General features: G+C 44.3%; 3 protein-coding genes across 3 annotated transcripts in view; 2 read left to right on the top strand and 1 right to left on the bottom strand.

Moving 5' to 3' along the window:
* The first annotated feature begins 63 nt into the window (after positions 1 to 63).
* TMEM50A (transmembrane protein 50A) lies at positions 64 to 3,636 on the top strand. Its single transcript, XM_080381061.1, has 7 exons — positions 64 to 210; positions 595 to 707; positions 1,107 to 1,219; positions 1,616 to 1,683; positions 1,892 to 1,984; positions 2,826 to 2,886; positions 3,159 to 3,636. Exons 2-7 carry the CDS (start codon positions 615 to 617, stop codon positions 3,202 to 3,204), a joined length of 474 nt encoding a protein of 157 aa, XP_080237187.1. The 5' UTR covers positions 64 to 210; positions 595 to 614; the 3' UTR covers positions 3,205 to 3,636.
* On the bottom strand, positions 3,158 to 14,597 carry LOC308061270 (RH-like protein). The gene is made up of 10 exons (XM_080380987.1): positions 13,966 to 14,597; positions 12,525 to 12,699; positions 12,155 to 12,305; positions 11,341 to 11,482; positions 8,898 to 9,058; positions 8,448 to 8,585; positions 8,101 to 8,231; positions 7,415 to 7,494; positions 6,226 to 6,299; positions 3,158 to 5,592 (listed from the first exon to the last, which is right to left on the bottom strand). The coding sequence occupies exons 1-10, from the start codon at positions 14,093 to 14,095 to the stop codon at positions 5,566 to 5,568; spliced, it is 1,209 nt and encodes a 402-aa protein (XP_080237113.1). The 5' UTR covers positions 14,096 to 14,597; the 3' UTR covers positions 3,158 to 5,565.
* A 3,466-nt stretch (positions 14,598 to 18,063) lies between these two features.
* The window catches only part of MACO1 (macoilin 1), a 29,216-nt gene continuing 20,790 nt past the window's right edge, over positions 18,064 to 26,489 (top strand). Inside the window, exon 1 of the mRNA XM_080378769.1 lies at positions 18,064 to 18,416. Coding sequence (XP_080234895.1) covers positions 18,337 to 18,416 — 80 coding nt within the window. The 5' untranslated portion in view covers positions 18,064 to 18,336. The remainder of the gene's footprint in view (positions 18,417 to 26,489) is intronic.

Below are 26,489 nucleotides of genomic sequence, written 5' to 3'. Positions count from 1 at the left end.
CGCCCCTCCCCCCCCCCCCCCCGGCGCTGCGGCGCATGCGCACCACGAGCCGCACGCCGCGGGGGGGGCGTGCGCACCCGGCGCGCCTGCGCGGGCGGCCGCGCGGTCTCGTGACTGCGCCGGGGGGCGGCGCATGCGCGGTGCGCGGCTGGCGGCGGGGCGGGGGGCCGGTGCGCGCACCGGGAGCCGCCGGTTGTTCGCCGCCCTGAGGTAAGCGCGGAGGCGGTGTGAGGAGCCGGCCCCGGGCGCGGCGGGACGCTTGGCCGCCGCCTTCTCCTCTTTCGGAGTGGTCGCGGCCCCGCTGGATACCCCCGGCCTGGGGTGCGGGAGGGCGGTGGGGCCCCGTCCGAGGGCTGGGCGGCGGTGCCTCCGCCTCCGCTCTGAGGCCGCCGCTTCTCCAGCGGTTTGGTGGTGGGTGCTGCTGGCCACGCTGTCAGCTGCTCCCTTCCCTAGGGAAGGGGCCTTGGCTGTGGGATTTTCAGGTGGCGTTGAGCAGTTCTGACCTGCTTTGCGAACTGCGCGTTGTTGCGTGTCAGCTCTTGATGTGTGATGAGTTTCCCCTTCGAAATATAAACGTCTCTTTTTCTTCTGTAGTTCTTCAGAGCCCAGAAAAAATGTCAGGTTTTCTTGAGAGCTTGAGGTGCTCGGAGTGTGTTGACTGGGGAGAGAAAAGAAACACGATCGCTTCTGTTGCTGCAGGAGTGCTGGTGCGTACGGCTTCTCTTACATTGCTTTGCGGCTTTTTTAGATGTAGTCAGCTGTTGATGAGCTAAAAATTATTAGCTGTTTGAAGGTAAAAGGAAGAACAGGGATACATTGTCCTTGTGTGTAGCAGCACGGTTAAGGATGAAATGTGTTCTGGATGTTTGCATCTGTGTATTCCTTAAGTTTTGTAGCTCCAACCCATGTAATAACTGTTGGAGCAGGTAAATCTCTGGCTTTGCATTTAACCTCATTCCTAAGTTGATAGCAAAGTTAGTTATGCTATCAGTTGACACTGGGCTGGAGACTGTAAGAATGATTTTATAAATATTTTTTTCTAGAGCAGTCTTATACGTTGTTAAAAGCCCGTATTTTAAGCTATTGTGCTCTTTTTTTTTCAATAGTTTTTTACAGGTTGGTGGATAATCATAGATGCAGCTGTGAAGTACCCTAAAGTGGAAGACTTCAACCATTCATACCATGCTTGTGGGGTTATAGCCACTATTGCATTCCTAATGTAAGTGTAATTTCTTGATCAGAGCTGCATACCCCTAGAACTTATTTTGCGCAATTAATAAAAGAATGTATAGTCTTTAAGTAGAGAGGTAACCAAGAATAACAAATCAAGCTACTATCAGAGTATCTCTAATATTTGTCTTACACTTACTGATACAGTAAGGAACCTTTTTAAAAAATCAAGCGTGTTGTAGAAGTCCAAGTCTTATTAGCCTCTGGAGAAATGCTTTTTTAAGTTTTAGTCTTGTCCCTTTTTAAAAAAAAAATACCAAAAAATACAACATCATCCTTTTTAGGTAGGTTTTTGAGAAGTCTCATATTCCTCCTGTTGTTTTATAAACATTTACTTCTGGCTTTACCTGTGTTTACCCAGTTTTATCCTGGTTTGCTTGTACAGGATCAACGCGGTGTCTAATGGACAGGTACGGGGTGACAGTTACAGTGAAGGCTGTCTGGGACAAACAGGTACGGTGCTCTACGCTGTTGTGTAGCGATAGATACATTCATAGCCATTCAGTCTTGGAAGAGGGGTAGGAGCTGTACCAGTGCACGTGTTGCGTGTCTGCACGTAGCTTTGTGTGTCATGGAAGGTGCTCTGAAACAAAAGCACGCTGAAAGTCACAAGCATCTGTACTGGGGCAGAGGCACAGAACATCCATATGTCTTTTTTAAGGTGCTCGGATCTGGCTGTTCATTGGGTTTATGATGGCTTTTGGATCTCTGATTGCTTCCATGTGGATCCTTTTTGGAGGCTATGTTGTTAAAGGTAAGATACAGTGTAGAATGTGACCTGATTCATTTTTGGAAGTTCTAAGTATTTTAAATTACTAGTGAATTTTAGAACTTATTTTTAGATCATTTCTAGGCAGGCCCAGTTTTAACATTTTCATTGCATGTGCACCACTATTCTATACTATCTGCTATTACGTGGACTGATTTTACCTACTACTGAGTCACAACTAGCCTTGCTACAAACACCGGTCTTGGTCAACTGGGAACTGTACTGATATAATTAAACTGCTGCAGTTACATGGGAATAACTCCCTGGGTGAACACTAATTCCCAGAACAAAAATTACTGATTTTGTGCGAATTACTCCCAAAGCCTGTACACCAAATTAGCAAAAAGGAAAAAAATAAATTTAAATTAATACTTCAACACGTACCATGGTAACAGTTTTGAGAAAGACATGAAAAATGCAGTGTATTATCTTTGTTTTTCAAAAGGAAGTTAGGTTGCTTAAGTAAATGTAAAAATATTACTTGTACCTGGAGCTGAAGTGAATTTCAGACTAGTCAGGCCACACCGGTAGTTTTGTTTAATTTACATTCTCATCAGCTTTGGCCTTACTCAATTCACAGAGGATTTTCAAGGAAACCTGGGTTCGTTAGTTGCATTGCAGTGCTAATGCGCAAATATCTGTATGTAAATTAAACCGCCCACAGCAGGGGGGCTAGAACTGGATGATCTTTAAGGGCCCTTCTGACCCAGACTATACTGTGATCTTTGATAACATGGCGCGGTTTAGTGCTTCTGAAATGTTGGAGATGGGCTATGCTTGAAAATTACTTCAAAAAAATTTATGGCGATTTTTTTTCTTTTCTTAGAAAAACCAATAGTATACCCAGGAATAGCTGTGTTTTTCCAGAATGCGTTCATCTTTTTTGGGTAAGGCTATCTTCCTTTGTTCATTTCTTATCTGAAACTTGCTGTAATCTGCTTTGGTTTTTTTTCTTAATGCCTGTTTTGTAATAAGACATGTGTGAATAAACTGCTAGTAAAGGCAGTAGATCTCGGGGATCTGTCTGCATAGGTTTTGTTGCAGGACCAGGAAGTGGCTACAGACACTACAGCTCGCTCCCTGAAATCATGTATTGAAAATACTGGGCATTTGATTTGCTCCATGATGTACTCATGTCCCTTTATTCTGTTTTAAACAGAGGACTGGTCTTCAAATTTGGTCGCACGGAAGATTTGTGGCAATGAACACGCCTGTGGAAGTGCGTTGGCCATCCTGGTTTTTTTAACTGCATGCTCCCAGAATTTTGTAAAACCATTTTGTAAACGGTGACCTTCAATTATGTCTAAAGCTAAACCAAGGAAACCTAAATCACAGCACTAGAAATTCTGGTTCTTCTATGTTTGGGGTTTTTTTTTAAACTCTTGTATGTTGACTTAAGTGTTGTAATGTTTTTGACAAATGTAAAATTGCTACAGCAATGAAAGTCACTTTTATGATACCATGTTTGCTACAGGTAAATAGTATAGTGGAAAATGGATGTATTTAACCAGCTGTTTCTATGACATTATTTACAAACCTTACAAGACTTACTAAAAATGCTCTAAAACAACTTTTTAACATATATTTATTAAATACTTCCTGTATCTGGACAATATAACCATTTCTTCAATTTAAAATTTACTGGTGTGTGGCTTTTCTTGCATAATATGGAACTATGCTGCTTTGAGATTATTTTTTTTTTTGCTCCTCTCCCTGAATATTTAATCTATCCTATGGCGATAATGAAGGAGTCTCTGGTGAGTAACAACGTACTGTTGCTGTGGATAGTGTAGAGGCACGAGTACAAATGACATAGTGGCTCTAGATGGAAGTAGCTCGTCCACAAAGCTTGCTGTCAACTATTGTCTAACTCCTGTTAAAAAAAAAAAAAAAAAAGGAAGAGTGCTTTTCAGATCAGACTTCTCTCTTTGCCGAAGAGTACTCCTCAGACCAGGCACGGTCGCTTCCAGGGAGAATTTTGATCCTGTACTTACCCCTTCCTCTGCATTCACCTGGGCTAGTTGCTCAAGAAATCAGTGATGAGAGAGATGGCGGGGGGGGAAGGGAGGGAGTAAAATACGATTCCTTAAAAGCAGTCCTGCTAGAAAGCAGCCATTTCTGTTGCAGAAGTTGTGTTTGGGTGGTTGCTGGGAAGTTAAGGAGCACAAACTGAGCCTGGATTACACCGCTACACAGGTCACAGCGTGTTAATGGTCAGGTAAGGTAACTGCGGAGGTGTGTGTCCAGGCTGAGCATCACCGCCAGCCCGTGGGAGCCGCAGGCAGCTGATAAATCAGGCAGATCACCAGCTGGTTTGTGTCTGGGAATCAGAACAACTGTCTGCTCCCCTGCAAGTCATTTTTGGTTACATGAAACGTGTCTCACACTTCTTGAACTGTTCTAACTTTGCTGCATCCCTAACGAATGAACGGCGGTCAGCATGCCTTGCTGCAGTGAGTGGCAGGGAACTCACGCCTTGTCTTCAACACCGTGTTTTTCCTCATTATTTTTAAGCCAAGTGTGCTGAATAAATAAAAACAATCAAATTTTGACTTTTTTTATTAGGTAAGCATTTTGGAAAGAGATTTTTTATGTCAATTATTTTCAAACGAAGAAACACAGAGGACCACAATCCGTTTAGAAACAAGGGTTCGCTTGCCGATTGGGCCCTAGCTCACGCACCAAAGGCACTGCTCATCTCTGAGTAAAACGTTTCCATGTACAACACTTAGAAACTGGGTCTTAGCACCGGCATGGAGCAGCACCGAGGTCCCACCTTCACCTCCGTCCGACCGCACCGTAGGGGCAGCCAGAGCCTTTTGGGCAGCTGACCCATGGCAGCACAACGCAGCACTGCACAGACAGGCTGCTCTGAGGTCTGCTGCCCAAATCTTAAATACGAGTAAATGTTGATTTCAGGGGCGCTGTCGGCAAGAAAAACAATTTTAACTTCTTGCCATTTGAACTTCCAAATTGCCAGCCTGAGCCAAGTAATTACAGATTTTTCTTTACGCAGTCAGATAACTCTTAAGTTCAGCCTGGCAAGATGCAGAATTCTGGCCCTGATCCAGCTCACTCATCAAATTCTTGCTTAACAAGGCCCTCAACAGAATTAATTCAGCTTAAAAACAACTACTTGAATGCTTCACAAGATAAGAACAAGTATGTACTCCTTGAAAAATTAATACTTTACATATTTTGGCTTTTAAACTTGGAAGCTAAAAATAGTTAAAAGTTCCCAAGCATTTCGATCAATAAGCCATTACAGCAGTGATGCAGCCAGCTTTTTTTTACATATCCTACAAAAATATACTTAAGGTAAGATAAACAAAGCAGAAAAACTAAATCCATGGTAAATTTGTATCTGTAAATTTACACCCTGTATTTTTCAAGAAGAACTGGAATATTTTATTATTCATTTTTTGTGTGTCCATTGGAATGGCTTTTTTGAGCCTGAGAATTGATGCTTAAGTGCTCTCTCTCTACCCACCACAGCTATTCATTTCCTCTAGTGACAAACAGGAAAATCTTAATCTGGGTCAAATCTGTCACCTGGGTTCCTCCGTTCAAAATCCGACAGCCAAATGGGGAAACTGTGAAAACAAACATTCTTGTATCAGAACATTTTATGCAGCAAATCATCATGCAAAAAAAAAAGGCAATGGAAAGCCTTATTAGAAGCTTCTTTGCATCCGTTTCTTTTTTCTGTTCAGAGCATCACATAGAGCACCTAAAGGTGCCCAAGGCCTGTGTTTGTGCATTGGACTGAATAGCCACTCTGCACCCACAAAGGCCAGGAGGCTTGGTCTGTTTTCATCAAAAGCACCCTTCAGTCCGTTCACTGGCTCCTAAAAATCCCCCTCAGGCGCTGCTCAAGCTTCCTCAGGGGCTGTGTACGCAGCACGGTGGCCAGGGCTGTCAGTCCCAGAGGATTTTGGAACCCCTGAGGTGATGTGCTACAACACGATCGTCTCAGACTTCGCCCTGTGCCCACCAACGGCTCTGCCAATCCTTGCTAAAGATTAGGATTTATCACCGATTTATAACGTTCAGGCTGTGAATCAGCTGCGGGAACAGTTCATCCATTTCAAACAGGCCATCCAAAATGTAAAGTGAAATAGAACGAGCTCCCTTTGGTTTTTTAATTCAAATACCTACAGTTCTTCATGCAGGTCGAGAAGGTGCTACATACACTCCCACACATTTAATTTTACGTTGAAACTTACCTCCCAATAAAACTGGTCATCAAAGTACTTTGATACAGGGATGGTCTTAAACAGTTTGAGGCTTAAGATTGATCCTGTTTGTAAAAACACATATATCCAACATAAATACAGACATCAGGGAAAAGGTAAGGTTGTGTGTAACTGGAGGTTTCTTAGTAACACACACCCAAATGTAACAGATTAAAATACAAATTCAGAACTAAATGCTTCAGCAGAGCCCCTTGACTCAAGCTGACCTTAAATACAAAGCGAGAAGCTTGCCAGGATGAAGGCTTGTGTTATTAAAAATTAATTACTCTAGGTAAAAATGCATTAAACAGCCTGCCGGATTCTAAAAATACATCCAAAACTATTAACTTCTGGCATGAAAAATGCTTGTGTATTTAAAGCAATCGGGCTTATCAGCACGGTTAGCTTGGGATTTCAGATGGATACATCTAGATTTTTAAACAACTGGTTAAACACTTTATGAATCTTTTAGCTGAATCTTTTTTAAAAACCTGCTTGATTAGCTCAACTTCTTAATTACGCTTAGGGTAATGCAAAGTTTTCAGATCAATTAAAGCACCAAAAAAAATAATAATAATTTTAGAGTGTATTGCACAGCAATTTTCATTTGCCATTTTTCTTTTATTCAAGACAAAATTAACTACAGAAAACCAGCATCTGCCATAAACCAGAACGTCACATGGGAAACACATGAGCCCTGACGATCCCAACCCACGGTGATCAAAGGCCCGAGGCTGAGGCCAGCGAGCTACTGTTGTTAGTGAAACAGATTCATACCAACTGGCCTAAAAAGCGACAAGCTTTAGATAGTGTTTTTCTGTCACTAAGACGAGACCCAAATGTAAAAATATTTTCATCCTCACACATCTCCTGTCTGAAATTTGAAGGCAGCCGTTAAACATCTGTTAAACTTCACCAATGAAAGAATGGTGCTACTAGGTTATTCATGTTGAATACATCTCTTCTTCAAAACAGGCTTTGAAGAGTTCCTGGCACTCATGTTTCCCATGGCTGCTTCTATGAATAATTTACCCATAGAAACATACTTCAGAGCCCCAGTTAAACCAGCTTCTTTCTGCCAAGGGCTGCACTGACACACTACCAGGTGCCATAAGGTGACATCCCCCTTGTCCACAGGAAAAGAGGAAGATAGCACTGAAACATGGTTTTCAGTACTGACCTGTAATAAAACCCGCGATCAAGGCAACACTGATGGTCAGGCAGAAGGCAGCAATGTGCACCACAACAGCATAAACCAGTCTGAAAAGCAAAACAAGTGTTTAACCTTTTACAGTTGCTGATTCTAGCATTAAGACTGTGAATGTATCTGTATCTACATAGCATTTTACATCAAAAGCTGTCATAAAAATTCTGTTATTCTCAAATCTCGCTGCAGCTGCAGTTAGATGTTTTAAGAGATCTTATCAGAATCCTAATACAGACATCACAGGACATATTTTGCCCTTAGAAACCATCATTGTGGTACTAAAACTTAATTATGTGTCTGTTTTCAGGAAGAACATGATGAGAAGTGTAAGGCCCTTAATGCTGTACTGTGATTCATTCCTCTGTAAACTGAAAAAATAAGAGAACTTCCTCTATCACACAACACTGCTGTATTTAATATGAAACAAAAAGGGAGACAGAAAGCAGGACCAAAACCTAATGTTAAAGTTTTGATCCAAAGTCTGCTCAACTATGAGAGTCTGGTTTAGTGACTCTTGGACATCAGAGATTATTTAGGTGATCTGGTATAAAATGATTTATCTGTGATGATGTTCAGGTTTTCTGTATGTATGAGGACTTTTCTCAGAGCACACTACAATAATGATTAGCTAAACTACTTAAGAGCAAGAATTTATGTACCTTGGTGAATTAGTCCCGTTGTTTACTATGAAGAGAACTTCCTGGACAAAAGCTCCAAGCACACTAGGCAAACCAAAAGTGAAATGAACTCCAGAGGCATCATGAATCTTGAAAGCAGGATTCAAGCATCTCTGGGAAGAACGAAAGGTTTAATTGATACACAGAAACGCCAGTTGATAACAGCGTACTGTCTATTGCAGACCTAGAAAATGAACTTCAGTCTTGCGAGCTGCAATCCTGCACTCTGCTTTAATCTCTTTGAAAGAGGAGTTTCCCTTGAGGTATCCTAAATTGGAAAAGAAGTTTATATAGCTTATACAAAAACAATTTCAGGTTGCGAGTACTACCTGTAAACAGTAAGATCCCAATACGGTTATCACACTGGCAAGCTGACCCAAAATCATGGCAATCCAAGGATACTTGATACTCTGTGCTGTATAAGCAACAGCGACCCCGCCAGCTAGCGCTGCACTGCGGATATGAGTCTGTAAAATAACACAACAAAAACCTGGAGTGAGAATTCATTCATCACTTATAGCAGCCAAATATCACAGACTGCTATTCTCGTGCAAGTGTGATCTCTGCAGAGCAAATCTGGGCCTCTGAATACTGTGATTTACAATCTGAGAACATAATTTCTAAGTTACAGCTTCAGCATTTTGCTTGGGAGGCTAATGATGGCCGTCAGGCTGAAAACCTGGACTTGTTTTTACTTAACAGCTATTATACTTTCAGTGTATTACTGACAGTAACAAGAAAATACCTTCTCCACGCAGTCATTTTCTCTCATGTCTTACCATTCTGAATCTCCCATCCTTCGTGGTCAGAGCAGATAACGCGAAGGCAGTTACAGTACTCGCTGCCAGGGCGAAGTAGGTGTTGCAGATTGCTCTCTCGTTGTGGTTCGCAACTAGTATGGAATTGAAGCTTGGCCAGAACACCCAAAGAAAGAGAGTCCCTTGGAGACAAAGACAAGCAACTATCATTACTGGCTCTAAAACACCGTGAATCCATCACCGGCTGTCTCAGGCAGGCTCCCACCCACATTTTGCATTCACTATCGTTCCCACGCTGTAAACAGCTCACATGGTACAAGTCACTAAAGAAACCCAAAGTGCACTTTGGAATGTCTTTTACCTTGGCTGCCAGCATGACTGGTACTGATTGTCTGTCCTCCTGGCAGCGTTTGGAGAGACAAATAGGATGGGCTGGATCATAAGAAAGGAATCCTCTCTACCTCTGCAAGGGTTACTCCAGAGGAGGGCTCAAGGCCTGAGCTGAGGTGATCGTGCTTCACCAACTCAGCTCTACACAGCTTAACTTTCTTGTTATTTGTAAAAGAGTTATCCACCAAAAAGTGACTCTCCTGCATACGGGTCCAAAAGAACAATTCCCTTTCCTCCTGTAAGGTCACTGCACAGTGTCCCACTCACGGCCACACAGCCTTCACCACCAACAGGAATGGAAACAGATTCTTCTGCTTCTGTGACCTAACTGTCGGCGTTTAGGAATCTCAGACTCCATAAAACAAGTTCACTGCTTAGCAGGATAAATCTTTTTGTATGTGCATATGGGTACGTGCACAGATCAACTTCCAGCCAGCAGAGGGAAGTAGGTGGCCTCATGCTCAGTCAAGTTGGACCACACATGCCCATCTGTGCCGCTGGCCCCTGAGCTGTGCATAGCTCTAACTGCACAGACGACGCGAACAAGCAAAAGTTCGTTTTGCCTTGTCCAGTCATTATTTTTGCTGCCCAGCCAGCTTCCATAGCTAATCTTCTGTTCTCCATGCCACAGAGATACCAGACCCTTGTGTAATTCACCTGACAGTAAAATTTGTAGTGTTCTAGTTCAAGTCAAGTCTAGTTCAAGTGACACAGCCATTGTCACTATAAAGCACAATGGTTAAATCCAGCTTCTAGAAACCCTGACAGCTATTGATTTTGTACAAGCTTATCTTGGCTCCTTGCAATCCAATTTCCATTGCTAATTTTCACCCTTTCAGTGCGCTAGGGTGGTGATAACCACGCTTCTCGGACAGGAGAGGCCATTTTGGCAATTCAAAACCTACGGCAGCAGTGAGGACTGGTGGAATGAGCTGTACTATGACAATCTTATTCCACTGACTAGGTAGCTAGTCAGTCATTAAAAAGAAAATTCTACTAATTCCACTGAAGCATTCTTATGAGTATTTGCTCAGCTACAGAAATAAAACAGTCACAATGTGAGTCCAAATGTGGGTGAAGACCTCAGCACCCTTCACACAACCCTCAGAAGCAGGATACAAAAAGGAACTACAAGGGATCTGCCTGTTCAGTTGCTCCTTTCTACCCACACTACCTCAGGAACTGTTAAAGATGTGGCAATATAATTAACTCCAAATTGCAAGCACTTGGTTATAGCAAGCTGCACTGAAATTATAATGAAGGCGTAACAGTGTCTCTATGACTTAGATTAAAATATGGATCTCCTTGAATTCTCCAGCAAAGCAAGAACTCCAAGAACTCAAAAGAGCAGCATTTAAATATCTCTTTCCTTCAACTGGGCAAAGACTGTCCAAGAATTAGACTCTGTAGGCCTCTGCAGAAAGATCTTAGTTCAGACAGCGGCCGCTACATAACAGGAGCCATGATAACAAAGAAACCAACCTGCTTCTTTAGGAAAATGGACAGAACTCCTATACATTCAGCCTATCATCACTCGGTTCCTTTCTTGCGTGCCTGTCTGTACCATATTCCCCACCCTTCATCAGGCTTTTATCTTTTCGTTTACGTTACTAGGCAGGGACTGCCTCTTTATATCTCTGTACAGCACCTTGCAAAACAAAACTGAGCCTTGGCCCCAGCTGGGAACTGTAAGCTCTACTGCAATACCAGAAACGACCTCAACTTGGTGCAGAGGTCCCCTACCAACATGCCTACAGAAACCCAAAGGGGACAACTTAGCTGAGAGAGGGAACGGTTAACCAGGCATAGCCTTTATGCTGAGACTGACAAAGCAAACTAAGCCACAGCCGTTGCAGGAGTGGCTTATATGCCTGGTAGGAAACATGCTGAGACTCACCAACTCATTGTCAGAAACCACGAACCACAGCAGCAGCAGCTTTCTATGCTTGGCTGCATTCAGACCTGCATTTTGGACGCAAAAGCTTCAGCATGCTGTGGCCAGCCCCCAAAAACCTTCCTTATGTTCTCACGGCAATCTCTTCTTCCAACTGAGACATTAAAGCAGATGCCTTACCCAACATTGACAACAAATCCGACTTTGGGGTACTCGCATTCTTCTCAGACCTCGGTGATGGCTCAGAGAAACGTGAGGAGATTGCCAGACCAAAGTAAGCTCCAAACAGGGGAGCATGCATCACGCTGATTTTGCCCGGAACCTATATCAATAGAATAACCCAATTTGTGGTTTATTTCAGGCCACAGGAAGCTTTTGATGTAGTTCCCGATATAGTTGCTCACGTAACCTCCCTATAAACAATTTATTTTCACAGTCCCTCAGTTTATGCACAAATTATTTATGCGAGATTAACTTTGAATTCAACACATTTCATAAACACACAATTCATATACAGAGTTTAGGGTATGTTTACATTGTACGTAAAAAGCAGGTCTGACTCTGCTGTCCAGACTGGGCTGGTACACCATTCACACTGGAAATCTTCCGGACTGAATTGACACAGGGAGGGGGTAAAATTTGAAGGCAATTAGTGCCTTAGCATAGGTCAAGGCTTCCATTCATGTGTTGGGGATGGTCAGGCCACGGGCAAGGCCAAATGCTCTACATCCCAAATCCATCAGATCAGATCAGCTTCTAAGGCCAAGAATATAGATATAGGCACAGAGTACGGAGGGTTTGGAGTTCCATGTGCTTAAGCATAGCCCCATAGTCTGACTTAATCTCTTAATGAAAACATAGCCACAATCTAACTGACATGAGATAAAACACACTGATGTTCCCGTCAGCAGAGCACTAACAAAACACCAAAAGGCAACATTCTGAAGTCCCAGAGAAATTTCCCCCCATGTGCCTGGAAATCATGCTACAGTACCTGCAGAAATGTGCTGTTGATCCATCTGCTTGTACGGAAAACTATCATCTCCACAACTGTCATCAGAATTAATTGCACAGGATTGGTCTTCCCAAGAACAGTTCCAGCAGAGATGACCACAGCAGTCACACTCACAGTGGCCTCTGCTACTCTGCAATAAAAGGAAGGAAAAAAAATAACTCTGTATCAGGACGCCAGGGCCAATAAAGGAAGAACGACAGACAGCAAAAGTATTTAAAACTGAAAGCCTTCTAAGAAGTCTGCAAATGACTATGCTAATTCACAAATAGGTCCATGTAACAAGGCATTATCCTCCACAAAGAGCAATCAGCAGTTCTAGATTATTCCAGTTCTAACATGAACTAATTACCTGTCCAGAACATTTTTGTATGGAAGACGGAAAATTAAATCTATCAGCATGGAGCACTGGACACCAAGTACAATGATCAGGAGGTTGAATCCAGTGCTGCTAAACTCATAACGTTTCAGAAATGCCAGGAAAAAGCCAAATCCAAAAATCACCATCTGGTTGACATCTTGAAAAGCTGCACGACAGAAAAGACCAAGAGAGCAGTGAAGTTATTAATGCAGACTGGTTAACAGGCATTCTGGTTAAAAAAAAATAATAAAAAATCACAATTAACTGAGAAACCTTCAGATAAAAAATTCAGGTGCTGTTATTATTTAGTACTTGTAAAGAATTCCAGAGCTTTCCTTCCAATCCATAAGTAATCAGAAAAACAATACCCTTGACCCTGAATTTAATTTTAGAAAATGATCAGAATGGATGCCATAGGATGGGGGTTGAGGGGTCAAAAAGCACAATAGAAATGAAGCATGTTTAGCAATGAAATTTGGACATTCCTTTTTACCTGAGGTGAGTATAAAGATCTTAAGTGGACTTTTTAGGGAGAGTTACTGTTAATTAGTGCTGACGCTTTCCTTGAGGGCATTGGGAAAGAAACGAGTTACAAAGAGAAACCCGTATGATGTTCTCATCTGGGTACAAGGACCAGAAATAGCAGTAGGAAGAGTTTAATATGGAAACCAGCACCATTGCATGAAAGGTAGAGGCTGTCCAAGACCCAACCTCTTGGATCTGCAGGCCGGGAAGCCTCCCCCGGGACATGCTAACAGTCATATTCTCATATGGTTGTGCTGGCCTGCACCTACAGCAAAATATCAAACTGCTAGTAAGTAGATGTCATATTTTGAGCTGTAAAACAGGGAGGATAACACAAGAATGTCATGAGGATCAATCAGCTCATATTCACACAACACTAAATACGTTACACATTATGGCTGTAACATAATCTGCTAATACATTCCTTTGATCAATGCCCCAAATACATCTCCAGAATATAGTTAAACCCTTAATTCCACTGTATTAACGTCATCTATTTACATCAAGCTTTCAAATGGAAAATACTGCCATCATACTGAAATTTTACTTTGTAGGACAACAACGCCGTTGCACACCAAGACCTCACAGAGGCAGACGCTTAACGCAGAGCAGTGCCTGCCCTCAGAGATTTGTTACATTCATAGCAGTCAAGATTACCACAAACAGGCAGCTGAAAACAGATGAACAATGCCACTTAGCATCACTTAGGTCTTTGTTCACTGTTTTTGCTTTGATACAAATAAAGACACACTATACACAGCAAGGTATGTAAGAGTACTTAAAGGGCAGTAAAAACATTCTACTTCTCACTAACAGATCCACAAACCCACTGAACCCCATCTCTATTGCACTGTAAAATAAAAGCAGGCATTAACCCCTACTTTCACAGCAAGGCTGCTGATCTTACCTGGGTAGATTTCTGACTGGTCTGGTATCTCCTCTGGGAGGAAAAGGAAAAAGAGGATGATGAAAAAAGCTTCCAGAAAAAGGAGCAGCCACGGCACGTTGATTCGGAAGTTGCGGTAATTAGAAGGCATTGTGCACTAGACTACATTAAGCACAAACACATTAATATTTTTTTCTATAAAAACAGCCCAGTAACCTCAAACCAATAGAAAAGGAGGTATGGGGAGAGGGAGGCCAGGAATAAAAACTCAAGAGAGATAAAAAGCCCAAAGAGGCGTCAACAAGGAACAGTTTCTTATCTGTGGCATGTCAGGAGCCCCAACTTACACAACTGACATGGACTGAACTCAGCAAGTACTGATGAACACAGACACATCAAGCTGTCAAGACTGTAATGCTCCAGGATTCCACACATCCAGTACTTCAGCTACTGTTCAGCCTTATTTATCAGCTAAGTGGCAAGAAGAACACGGACTCAGAAGAGTAGGATGTTGAAGATTATGCAAAACCATTATTTATTTCCATTACTTCTATCCATCCTAGACTCAAGTGCCTTCAAATTAAAGGTCGGGGAAAGTCCTGTTGAGATTCTCGGTGATGCTCAGGTTGGTTGGACTATAGCTCTACACCCATGACCCATGACAAACGTTCTCGTACATGAGCAATCCAAACCAATGCTACAGAATCGAGAACCTCTGGACAGGTAAAGGAGATGTACTGTTTCCTGGGTCTGTTGGTTACAGTCTGGCTATGGAAACAGCTACAGCAAAAACTCTGAACGCCCTTTGGAATCCCCAGCCCGGGAGGTTGCAGGCAGATAGCACTGTTCACAGCACTGCAGGCTTTTAATTGAGAACCAAATCGCAGACCTACACCCTCCCAATTCTTTAATTCAGATCTAGCCTTCATCCAAAGGCATATCAACTTCTATTACCGCATTGTGGCTACAAGCCACCTGTTGCCTTATGGGTTCTGAGCCTTTGGGTAAGGCACAGGCTTTTTTTTATTTGTTGTTGTTTTTTTGAACCAGGAGCCACTAGAGCAAGCATTTTGGGCATGTGGAATTCATGGTGGAAGCTAACTATGCTCAGTATACCCCTGTGCACAGACATCATGATTTGTTAGATAACGATTATTTGGTTGTTGAGGCCAACTTCTGAATCCATCATATGGACATTATTATCTACTCTGTATTCACCGTGCTTTTGGTAAACCGAACCACCTTTGTTCAGGTAGTCCAGGAGATTCAAGTACTGTAATTACGCCTCAGACTTTCTGCTCTGAGGCCATTTCAAACGGAGCACTGTGCTCGCATGCTGGGGTTTGAGATAGTAAGAGTGCATAGAAATGGGTAGAAAGCCACCTGCTGGTGACAGAAATATGTATCAGACAAAAACATATGCAGAAAAATTCCAGTTCACTGACATTTCAGGACATTCCTTCTGCAAACGCAGGCTTTATGGCAGAATAAGTTTTCAAGCCATCTACGAAAGGTCTGCGTCTGTGGTGATACCTTCTTCACGTGCAGTATCAAATTGCTCTACCAGCTTTTATTTAGGCCTAGTAAAACCATAACTTAAATATCCTTACTGTCATTTCAGAAACTCCTAAACAACATCCAAAGGACTTTCCCCAGCCAGCACTGCTCAGAAAAGTCCCGATGCAGAAAGATCGATGTTCATTTCCTTTTTATGGGAATTCTGTGATCACATGCATAATTCAGAAAGAAACAGAACACCTGGTAAACTTTTTTTTAGGCAAAAGAAAGGTAAGAGCTGAAACAGCAGTTTATAAATTGGTGTAGCTAACTGGTGCAGCATCTTTGCATAGTTTATAAACGCAATGTATCTGATTAGCTTTCATGTTTCCTGCAAGGCAAACCCCTAGGACACATACCCAGGTATAAGAGTTGGTCTAAAGAGAACAATATTGTTTCAACATTGCCAACAGAGACCTGGAGATGGAATATGGTCTTCATGGACACCAAGACACAGAGACCCTGGGAAAGAGAACTGCACGGTACGAGGAGTACTATGCCGCTCCTTGCAACCTGGGATTGAATAAGGCCACATAACAGCCGTCCCGAAGATGGATCACAACTGTGGTCATAACAACGAACCAGAAAACAATACAAGAATAGGCCTCCTGGTCTGAAGCTACCCGCCACTGGAGCAAGATAACCTGGCTCGAGAGGGTGGAGACTGGCGGAAGTCCATGGACCAGAGGAGGAGCAAGGTGTGTTGCTTGGCATAAAAAGATGCCTTCTTAGCAACTGAACTTTGGAGATCCTCCCCACCAAGGATCACGACAATTGGAAGGACTGGCAGGACGCTGCCTGGACTTGGGACCGTAGGGACGCCTTGGGCCCGTGGTGGTAGCTATAATCCTCTTTTCTTTTTACTTTACTTTTTATTCACTTTCTGTCTTTCTACCTATCGCACGCCGCTTTACGGGCAAACAATAAAATTGTGCTGTTTGATTGAAGCATAACCCTTGGTGTGGTCGCCTTGATTTTTGCACTTCGAGATCACATTTAACGAACCATCACGAGTCCACTGAGTGGACCACGACACCAGGGTAGGAATGACCCAGAACTCCTTCCACCATTTTGCCATGGTCAAACGAGCACAATTAGCTCTTTTGGCACTTGTCAAGTGTTAACACTCAGAGAAAACACACCGAGAGCTAGGAATTTACCTGGGTTTTCCCTCAGGATGACGTGCCACACTGTAAATGCTGATGCTCGGGTTTCCAGCTTAAAACTCCCTCCCAAACAGAAGGACCTAAGCTCCATGATCTCAGACAGCGTGAAGTACAAAGTAACTTTCAAATGAGAGCTCGGACACCAGCAAGCCATGCCCATGGCCCCAGCACGCTCCTCCATGCCAGCTTTAGCACCAACTGGGCCCCACGCTCCTCAGCCTGCCAGTACCGAGTGACCCCTGTTCAGGGAAGCCCGTTATCCCCCCGGGAGGCCGGGCAGGCTCACGGCACACAGCCCCGCTCCGGGCGAGGCCGGAGAAGGCGAGGAAGTGATTAGAGGCGCGGGGTGCGCCGGGCACCACCACCCCCGAGTCGGCCAACGGGCGGGCGGGGGACCCAGGCGGGCCTGGCGGCCTTCCTCAGGCTCAGGCGCCGCCATCCACAGTCCAAGGCGGGCCGCAGGCCTTGCGGCGGGGGCTCTGCTGAGCGGCCCCGGCATGCGGAGGCCCGAAGCCCCAGCCCCGGCCCGGCGGGGCTGCCCAACCGTGACTAGGCAGCCCCGGGCGGTGGCGGCCGCAGAACAGCCCCACCCCCCGCCTCCCATTGGCTGAACACCGGCCCCTCCCAGCAGTCCTTCCTTAGGGACTAGCCTCCCATTGGCTGAGGACTCGCTTCCCTCATGGCTTCTGATTGGCCCATCCCCAGCCACCGTCCGTCTTTGGGCCGATCGGGGAAAGAGAGGCCAAGTCGCCCCGCCCCCTCCCGTTTCCTGCCTCGCAATTGGGCCGGCCGCTTGCCACTCTGTTGTATGTGTCCTTTATTGGCTGGAGGAGTCCGTCAGTCAGTCTGAAGGGGTTTTTTTACCCTCCGATGAGCCGTCAGCACAGGGGCGTGTTGTGGGGGAGGTACTTGGCGCGACGAGATGCGTTCACCTACCTTTGTATTTAAAGTAAGCTTTCCCAACAGCCCATTTGCCAGCAAGGCTGTCAATCTAAGGTGATGGGCCGTACTTCAGTATTACGGTGACAGAGGAAATTGAGCCCTCCTTTTTCCGTTTCCGAATGGATAGCTGAGCTGTCCTTTTATTTTTATTTGTCTCTTCTATTGGGCAGTTTCTGTGTCGATCACAAGACAGGGCGGGCAGTAGCCCAGAAGAGCAGCAGGCGGGAGGAGAACAAAACCCGCTTGGGGACTGGCCCGCAAGCCATCAATTCACAAGTCCTTCTCTTTGACGGGCTCTCCCGACCGTCAATCAAAGGAGTAGGCGGGCCACCCGATCGGGGGGGCGGGACCGATTTTCTGATGCCGCGATGGGCCTCCTCGGCCGCCCGTCTGCCTTTCCTCGCTGCCGATTGGCCGAGCACGCCGTCATTCATGCGGGGTCAAGCGTTTGATTGGGCAGTCCTGGTGGAGGCGGGGCGCTACGCAGCGGCTGCGCAGGGGGACGCGGCGGGGAGGGACGGACCAGGAATTATTTTTATTTCTTTGTTTCCCGGGGAAAAAAAAAAAAAAAGAAAAGGGAAAAAAAAAAAAAAAGGCCCGCGCGAAGGAACCCCCTGCGGGGGCGGATGGTGCTGCCGTGAGCGGGGCGGGCCGGGGCAGCGCGGGGCCGGGCAGCGCGGCGGGGCCGGCCGGGCCGGGCTGGGCCGGGCCGGAGGCGGCCGGGAGGATGAAGCGGCGGAGCGCGGACTGCAGCAAGCTGCGGCGGCCGCTCAAGCGGAACCGCATCACCGAGGGCATCTACGGCAGGTACCGAGCGGCCGCCGTGGCGGGGTAGTGGGGTAGTGGTGGTGGGGGACGCGCCGGCCAGGTCCCCTCGCACCCCTGGTCCCTTCGCACCCCCGTCCCCTCACGGCGCCCCGCCCCCCCGGCCCTGTCAGCGGGGGCCGCGCACGACATGGCGCCCCCGTCTCCCCTCAGGCGCTGCCCCGCCCCGCGGCCTGGTCCCGCCGCCGCTAGGCCGCTCCGCCGCCGGCTGCGCCGGGGCCCCGGGGCCGGGGGGGAGCGCGGGGGGCGGGGGGAGCGGGGGGGAGCTGCTGGCCAAGGTCCTGTCGGCGCTGCTCGCAGGGAGCGGCGAGGAGCTGGCGGGAGCACCCACCCCGCCGGGCTTATCCACCCCGCCGGGCTTCGCCGCCGCCCCGGCTCCCGGGGGAGGTGTCCCCAGCGGCTCCTCACGGCTGGGTTCCCCCCGAGGCGCTGAGCGGCGGTGCGGCAGCGCAGGCCGGCACCGGGCCTGCGGCGGGCGGGCGGCAGCCCCTCACGCTCGGGCTGAGAAACTGCGGCTTCAGGTGGCGGTGAAGGGCCCTGAGTCGTGGCCTCTGCAGTGGGAGCGTGTGGGAGCGATAGGTGCAGGGGGGTAACGGCTGGAGCAGGACGGAGGGTGGGGGAAACGCGGCCGGTGTCTGGCTCGCCTCTGACCTGCGGAATGTCATGAAGTGGGATCCACGTTCCCAGGCACGGGACGTACCTCATCGGTGTCTTGGAATAAAGGCATGCTTCCACATGCAGGACGCGCCAGAACGCAGATTCCAAAATGTTCTGCTTGTTGGGAGCATATTTCAAAGAGTATTTTAGAGCTCTGCCCTCCTGAGTAACTAAGTATACCAAAATTTGTATGAAATACAATAATTATATATTTCTGTATGAAGAGGAGTTCTGTTTTAGTAGGGGCTGGGAAGCTGGCTTTTGAAAGTTGTAGTAAGTGTAACATCCCATCTCCGTTTCTAGTTCATTTGAGGTTTATAGATGCAGTGGCTGGAATCGAGCAAGCTCATATAATGCAGATGTTAACCTTTGCTAAGGGAAACAGTTGATAAGTGAGGTCTGACTGTAACAAAATTGTCACAATATAGTGCTTATTCTAGTTGTAGTGAATCTGCACGAGAGTGGAGAATATCTTGTTGCTGTAGAGACTTGGGTTTTGAGAAAATAGTGCTTGGAACGTTAAAGAAAAAAACACCCCCTGCTTAGAAGTTCTATTTAAGATGACTAGTCTTAGGAAAAGAATCAAAATATAAGCAAATCCTTATATAACTACTTAGTTTTCAAAAGTAACTCAAAATCACGTGCTCTCAATTATCTTTGAGGTGACTGGCTGGAAACATGGGGTGAGAGAAGTAGGGGAGACCAGAAAAAGATGAGAAGATCACCAGATGATGAGTGTGTTCAGCATGTAGAGCTGTTGTAGTTGTGTGAACAGCTGAGACAGACATCTGGCTTCTTGTACTAACTTCTCCTGGAATGCTTTAGTTCAGAAGTAGGATTTTTAGCCGTTGTTTCGCATGACATTTTGATAAACAGTAGTCGGTGGCTTCAAAGTATTGTCCCACAGAAATAAAAGAGAAGATAGTGTGAAGGCTTGCCTCTTGGGAAATTTAACCAGCAAGAGGTACTTCTACACGGATTGTGGCTCGTTTCTTTTGCTCTCCTTTCTTTTTTTTCTCTGCCTCCCATAATTCAAACAGGTAGCTTCTCATATAACTTTAGAATTCTAAATTCTTGTAATTACTACAGTTATTTACTCAACTTATCTTAATTGTCACCATCAGCTTACACAAACCCAGTAAATACAGTTATCAGTAGGCAGCATCATAGTTCTATAAGCAAAGCAGCTAGGCTGAACAAACAGTATGATTGAGTTACTCAACTCCTGTAGGATTTTTGTTTGCTTTTTAAATTAAGACCAATCTTCCCATCCTTGTTCCCTCTCCTCTTTCAATGCTGAGCTAGACACAGCTGTTCACTAATAAGACACATGTGAGTGTAGTTGAGAGCTGCAAAGCTGCAGTGTTTTGGAGCAGGTAAAGCAATGAAGGAATTATCCTGCAGTAAAACTCTGGTGGCAGGGTTCATGACATGTAAATCTGAAGTGTGTTATAAGAAGTGATAGAAAAATAATTTCTAGTCACAGAACAGAGTTAGAAATGTAAAATCCTGGGTTGCATTGAAAAAATGTGTATATCCTGTCTCCCTGATTGTTAATTTTTTTGCCAACTTCTGCAGCATCTTTTTTAACAAGTTGATCTAAGGGTTCACAGCCTTTCTTATTTGAAATTTTACATCTGTAGCTCTTTACTTTCCCCAACATTCACTACCTGAATTAAATGGACTCTTTGGCTGCAGCCCTTCACAAATGCTTTCAAAGTTATTCCTGACGAATCTTCTCCCCTACCCCTTCCCCACCAAATTTTTAACAGTTGCCCTCCCTGTTCTTCTTTAGACTGCTTTTTTCCATTCTGCTGTTTTTCCTTTGTTCCGCTTCCTGCCTTTTTTACTCCTTTTTTCCTTCCAGTTTAGTTTTACTCACCACCTACAGCTCTAAGGTACTTCAGGCTGTGTGTGAGTGCCATGTAACACGGCATGCCAGCGCTGCCGTTAGCAGCTTTGCTCCTGTGTACTGCGACTGAAGCCTTGAATGCCAGTGGTGCAGTGTCAGAGTTTCAAGTGAATATTGCTACCTGTACTCCAAAAAACCTGATGAATCCCAATCTAATATTATGTGCAAGCATAATGAAGACTTGTGCTATTTAGAAGTATTACAGTGTCTGGGGAGAGTACGTTATAATAATTAAAACATAACTGTGCTTTCAGTAGATCTCTAAACCCAACAAACTAATGGTAGGAATCGTGAAATCTCTTGGTTTTTTCCACAATGTCCGTTTAAAACTTGGCCTCTTCACATTTTAAGCTATCAGTTGCCATTGTTTTACAATGCTGGAGTGATTAACATCTTATACCTTTGACACTGTGCATACATTAAAACGTTAATTGTTAATTGAAGTATTCATTGCAGCTTGTCATCAGTTAAGCAATTAAAGTTTACTTGTTACTGCTTGTTTCTAAGTCTTGCTAGTCCTCATCCTTGATCTATTTAGAATCCTTCAGCTTTATGGCTGATACTGCTTGTTTTGGCTCTCCTGAGTCATATTGGCACTTGGTACCAATCTTGTAGCTGGTTAAGTTTCAGGATGAATTCCTTATGTTACTGGCTTAACTCAGGCGGTCACACCAGCCGACTTACGCTGTGTATCATGGATTTCCTGACAATAGACCTCAAACACTGCATATTCCTATAGAATAAGAATTTTTTTAGCCCTCTATATATGTTGCCCTTTATCACAGGCATTACCTGGGCTGGCAGCCAAGCAAATGCCTGGGAGGATGTGTATGTGTTGGTAATCTCCAAGTGGTTACTGAGATACCCAGTGATGGGATAAAGGCACTCGGTGCCCCTGGGCATCTCGTGCTGGGCAGCGTTTCTCGATACCGTGATCCCTTTGTTGAGGTACTCACGTGGTTCTGCATGCCACCCAACTTCTGATATGGCTGATTTCCAAGGACCTGGGTTTTGACTTTGCTGACAGCCAAATAAACTTTAAGGAAGAACAGTTCATTACTAACTCCAGGAATGTGGCCTTTTTTTTTTCTTTTTCCTTTTTTTTTAGGCCTTTTCTTTTTTTTTTTTTAAATAAATCCATAATGATTCTTCCTACTGACTAACTCTGGCACTTTTTTTATAAGCTTCCTATATGGGGAAAAACACTTTATTCTCAGCCTGCCCTGGAGGTCTGCAGCAAAACAGCAGTCCTGCCTTTTATGAGTTTAACTTAAATTCAGGTCTCAAATCTAATCTAGCTTACATTTAAACATGTTCTACTGTGTCAGTCCCAATGGTACATGTAATATTGCTTCCCCTTGCCAGCGACTTTCATTCCTTGCACACTACAATTCCTCTACCTTTATTTGATGTGTTCTGGACTCTGGTGTTTTCAGCTGAGTTACCACAGTGGTCTAACAGTTTCTCTTGTTTCAGTACTACAATACTGATTGCTGATTATATGCCTGTGGTTCAGTGATCTATTATGCTTGCTTCTGGAATTACTGTAAGAGTTTTCTATTTTGTCTTCCTTTACTTACATTTCTATAGTTCAGTGATTGATATATTCTATGCCGTATCAAGACACTGAATAAGTAGTCAGGGAGGTTTCCTGGGATTCTTTACACTTCTTTTCAAAAATTTAGTTGGTGATTATTTTACATAATAGTTTCCAATATGCATACCACATCCCAGCAGTCATGTTTTCGCTCTTGCGTGCCTGCTGTGTTCATTCTGTATTACTTTTTTTGCCCACTAGTAGTATTAATCTTACATACATGTTTGTGTGCTTACATAGATAAAGCTTTTTTTATTTGAAAATCTCTGGTGATGCTCAGTTGGCATCTCCAGTGTTCTGTCTGGCATTGGATGGGTAACCTTGAGATGGTGGTTGGTGACTATTTGGTAGTTTCATGCACATGCTAAACTTCACCTTTCTAAAGCCTACCTCTGCATTTGGTGCCCTGCCATCCTCAAGATGCCTTCCACTCCATTGTGTGAGTCAGGCTGCAAAACAAAACATGGCATCAGTACTGTTACGATTCACTTTCCAGCCTTTGGGACTTGCTGATAATAGTGGGACAGAATAGAGGCTTAATTTGCTACCAGTTTGGATTTCAGGTACATAATTGGGTTTTTTTTCTAGTGATTTTTCAAAATCTATTTTTTACCTTACAGCAGGCACAGTATCTGTTTCTGTGGGGCAGTAAAAAGAGAACAAAGAACAAGGGAGGGGGGGAAAGGAGGATAAAAAAAAGAAAAAAGAAATGGCATCTGGCACTTGCCGGGGGGGAGGGAAGAATATGGAGGAAAATTATTTGTTTGAAAATTCGGAGGGGGAGTGCAGTCGCTGTTGGGTTATGAATAAATCTTTATATTCAGTATGCATTAGCAGTCAATTGACCTTTCACAGAATTTGCAGCGCTGTAATCACTGCTTCTTTCCTTTCAGTACCCTGCTCTTCTCATGAATGTGTCCATCCTTCCCCCTTGTCTTGTATTACCCTACAAGATTAGATGCCATATGCTAGTTTTATAGGGAAAGCCCTGTCCTCTTTAAACCTCTGTCAGCTCAGTGAAGTCAGATTTCTTGACATGTGTCAGAAAATTGGATAACCCAGATTTTAGGTATTTATCTGCAACAATCTTCCCCTGTGTTGAGAACAACCTTGGAATTATAATTGGCATCGTGGAGTATATTTGAGCCTTTCTAATATAAGGGCTACAGAGGTTAGAAGGCACTTCTACCGAGTGAATATTATCTGTAAGTGAGGATACTGATGCAGCAGCTATCAACATTGGAGAGATGTGTGGATGTGCCCAGAAAGATCAATGACTATCAGAGCTTCGCAGGCACCAAATGGCTGGTGCTGGATTCCGAAGGAGTGCCGGCTGTCTTAGGATGAGCGTATCAGAGGGGAGGCGCAGTGGGGACAGAGACTAGGTAACAATAGAAGCACACTGAAGGGAAGAACAGTGTCTGGGAGGAATAGAGGGATTGAAGAGCAAAGATGAAGTAGAAGTGGCTGGTACAAAACAGAGAAAGGGAGGAGGGTTACTGCTAAATGTTGTTAGTCATTTCATTCATGTGATCTTATTTGAATGATCTGTCCTATGAAACAAAAGAGCAGAAGAGTGATTAGCCTGTCCAAATAGGAGGTCCGTTAGCCTCGTTTTCTTTGGGTTTAATTCTTGCTGGACGTTTTTCAGCTATCGCTAATTTAAGTGTTCACTGAAGAGGTGTCTGTTCGCTAAGCAGTTGTAAATTAACTGATGAACTGTGTGCTCGCCAGGAACAGCAGCTCTCGGTGTGCAGCATACCTCTGTGGAAGAAGGGAAGCCGAGATTTTTGTTCCTTTCTTCCTCCTACAAAGAGTCATTGCCATCCACAGACTGCAGTGTGCGGCAACGACACCCGAGCTGGTTGTAGCCCAGCTGTGTGCGTACCTGTGGCAGCGTGGAAGCTCAGCAGTTTGTAAAACCAGCCTGTTTAGAGGAGAGAGCTGATGTCTGTAAGCTGCTACCGATACCGATTAGTATAGCTGGGGCAGAGTGTTTAGTTATGGATTGCAGTCTCTGACTTTGCAGTCCTGCATGCTTTAATTGCGTGCGTCAGGGGGTCCTGATGTTCAAAAAAAAAAAAATCCAATTGATGGAGTATAGAACCTTTAAAACATTTTCTAGGAGTGTGTGTATGCACGGGGACTCATGCAGTTAGGTACGTATGTAGAGTACGTTGCACAACAGTGAACTTGATGCTGAGGCCAACATGAGTCGATGAAGTCTTTTATAAATGGAAATAACTTTCTTCTTAGTCTTGTACTCAATTCTTAATTGCTTTTCAGTCCTTCAGATGACTTAGAAGTAGGCTCTTGAATATTGTTGGGAAAACCTTATTACAAATGTTATATTGTTACAATTCCACTTTAAAAGGTGGTAAATGTCACCATGGCCTTCGGATTGATATGAATTTAATATTAGAAATCACTTTAATGGCAGTATTACAGAACTCTTATTCAACAAATGCTTTAACTTGGAGTGGCACTTAACAGTTCAAAAGCATTAGTTCTGACAACCCTAATTTGCTAGGAAAAAATGTAGTCTCTTTATGGATTTCAGCAGCAGAAAAATAAACAATAGCCATAATGTTAACCCAGGAGAAAGTGCCTACACAACACAACTGCTTTTCCAGCGAAACAGGCAGAATCATGGTTGCCTGCATGTGGTGCCTTTATGTATTTTTCTGGATCTTAAGAGCGGCACATGTGTAATTCAGCAGCGTGGTCAAAATGAACACAGTGGTGACCGCATACCCCAATGTCTGTCACCTTTTATGTCTGAGTATTCTCTGAATGCAGTTGCTTTTTACAAATTTCTGTTGAAGATCTAAACTTTAAATAAACAGAGAACAGCAGCATATGCAAGCATATAGTCTACCAGGGCAAGCATGATCATTTAAGGCTTTTTTGTGGGGTTTATTTTGTTGTGGGTTGGTTTGGTTGGTTGTTTTTTTTAAATATTTATACTGTACTTTCATTCTCAAGGAGTAATTTTTGACTAAGTGGCGATGGTTCTGTAGAAACTGAAAAAAGCAGTACCTCAACTCTTCTAAGGGTATGCGTTATTAATTTTGTTTCCATTAAAGCACTTCTGTAGCCTCTTTATTTGCATTTTTTTTCAGTCCCATTAATCTCCAGATACAGAACATTTAAAAAGGTGGGCAGGGGGGAGGGGGGGGCTGAGGTTGGTTAAATATAGGAATAGTTGCTTATTTGTCTCAGACTTCAAAAATGTATTTTCTATGAAGTCTTTCTTTAATTTGTGTGAATTTAGAGCAGGTACTCATGTTAATACATGGGAGAGCATTTATGTCAGGATTTCCACTGAAGCAATTCCCTTCAGGGGGTCTAGTGACAGTGAAAACCTTGGCATTGGGCTTTTAAGGGAGAGCCTGTTAGCATACAGAAAGTGAGAAAACTAAGCAAAAACTCCTCCACTGGGGGAAGCTATAGGGCCAGGCCAGTTGATAAGCGTCAACTTTCAGGCACATGCAATTAAATTGCGATTTGGAAGAACTCAACGTGTTTTCCAAGTCATGAGGTTTGGAAGTTGACCTCATGTGACAAGTAATGTGAGTGGTAATTGAACAAGTAGTTCATTGGCCTCTACGTACTCTTGTTGGTACTTCAGACTTTTCATAGAAGTTTTCTGTTTTGTATCTTCTCTGAAGCTCTGAACAACTTCCTAAAAAAGCCATGTGTCCATGAAGGGTGCAGAAACTTGACCCTACCTGGCACTGTGCATGCAAACTGTTGGCAGCCTACCAGTAAACATTCCAGGGCAAAGTTCTACTGGTTTTGTTGGCAGTACGATAGGGAAGAAAAAATAAGTTACTAAAAGGGAAAACTGCCCCTTGACTTTAAAAAATAAAATCCTATTAAAAAAAAA

The sequence above is a fragment of the Falco punctatus genome (assembly GCF_963210335.1).
Source record: "Falco punctatus genome assembly, chromosome: 3".
Taxonomy (NCBI): Eukaryota; Metazoa; Chordata; class Aves; order Falconiformes; family Falconidae; genus Falco; species Falco punctatus.
Note: the sequence above shows the minus strand (reverse complement) of the source record. Positions and strands in the feature narration are given on the sequence as shown.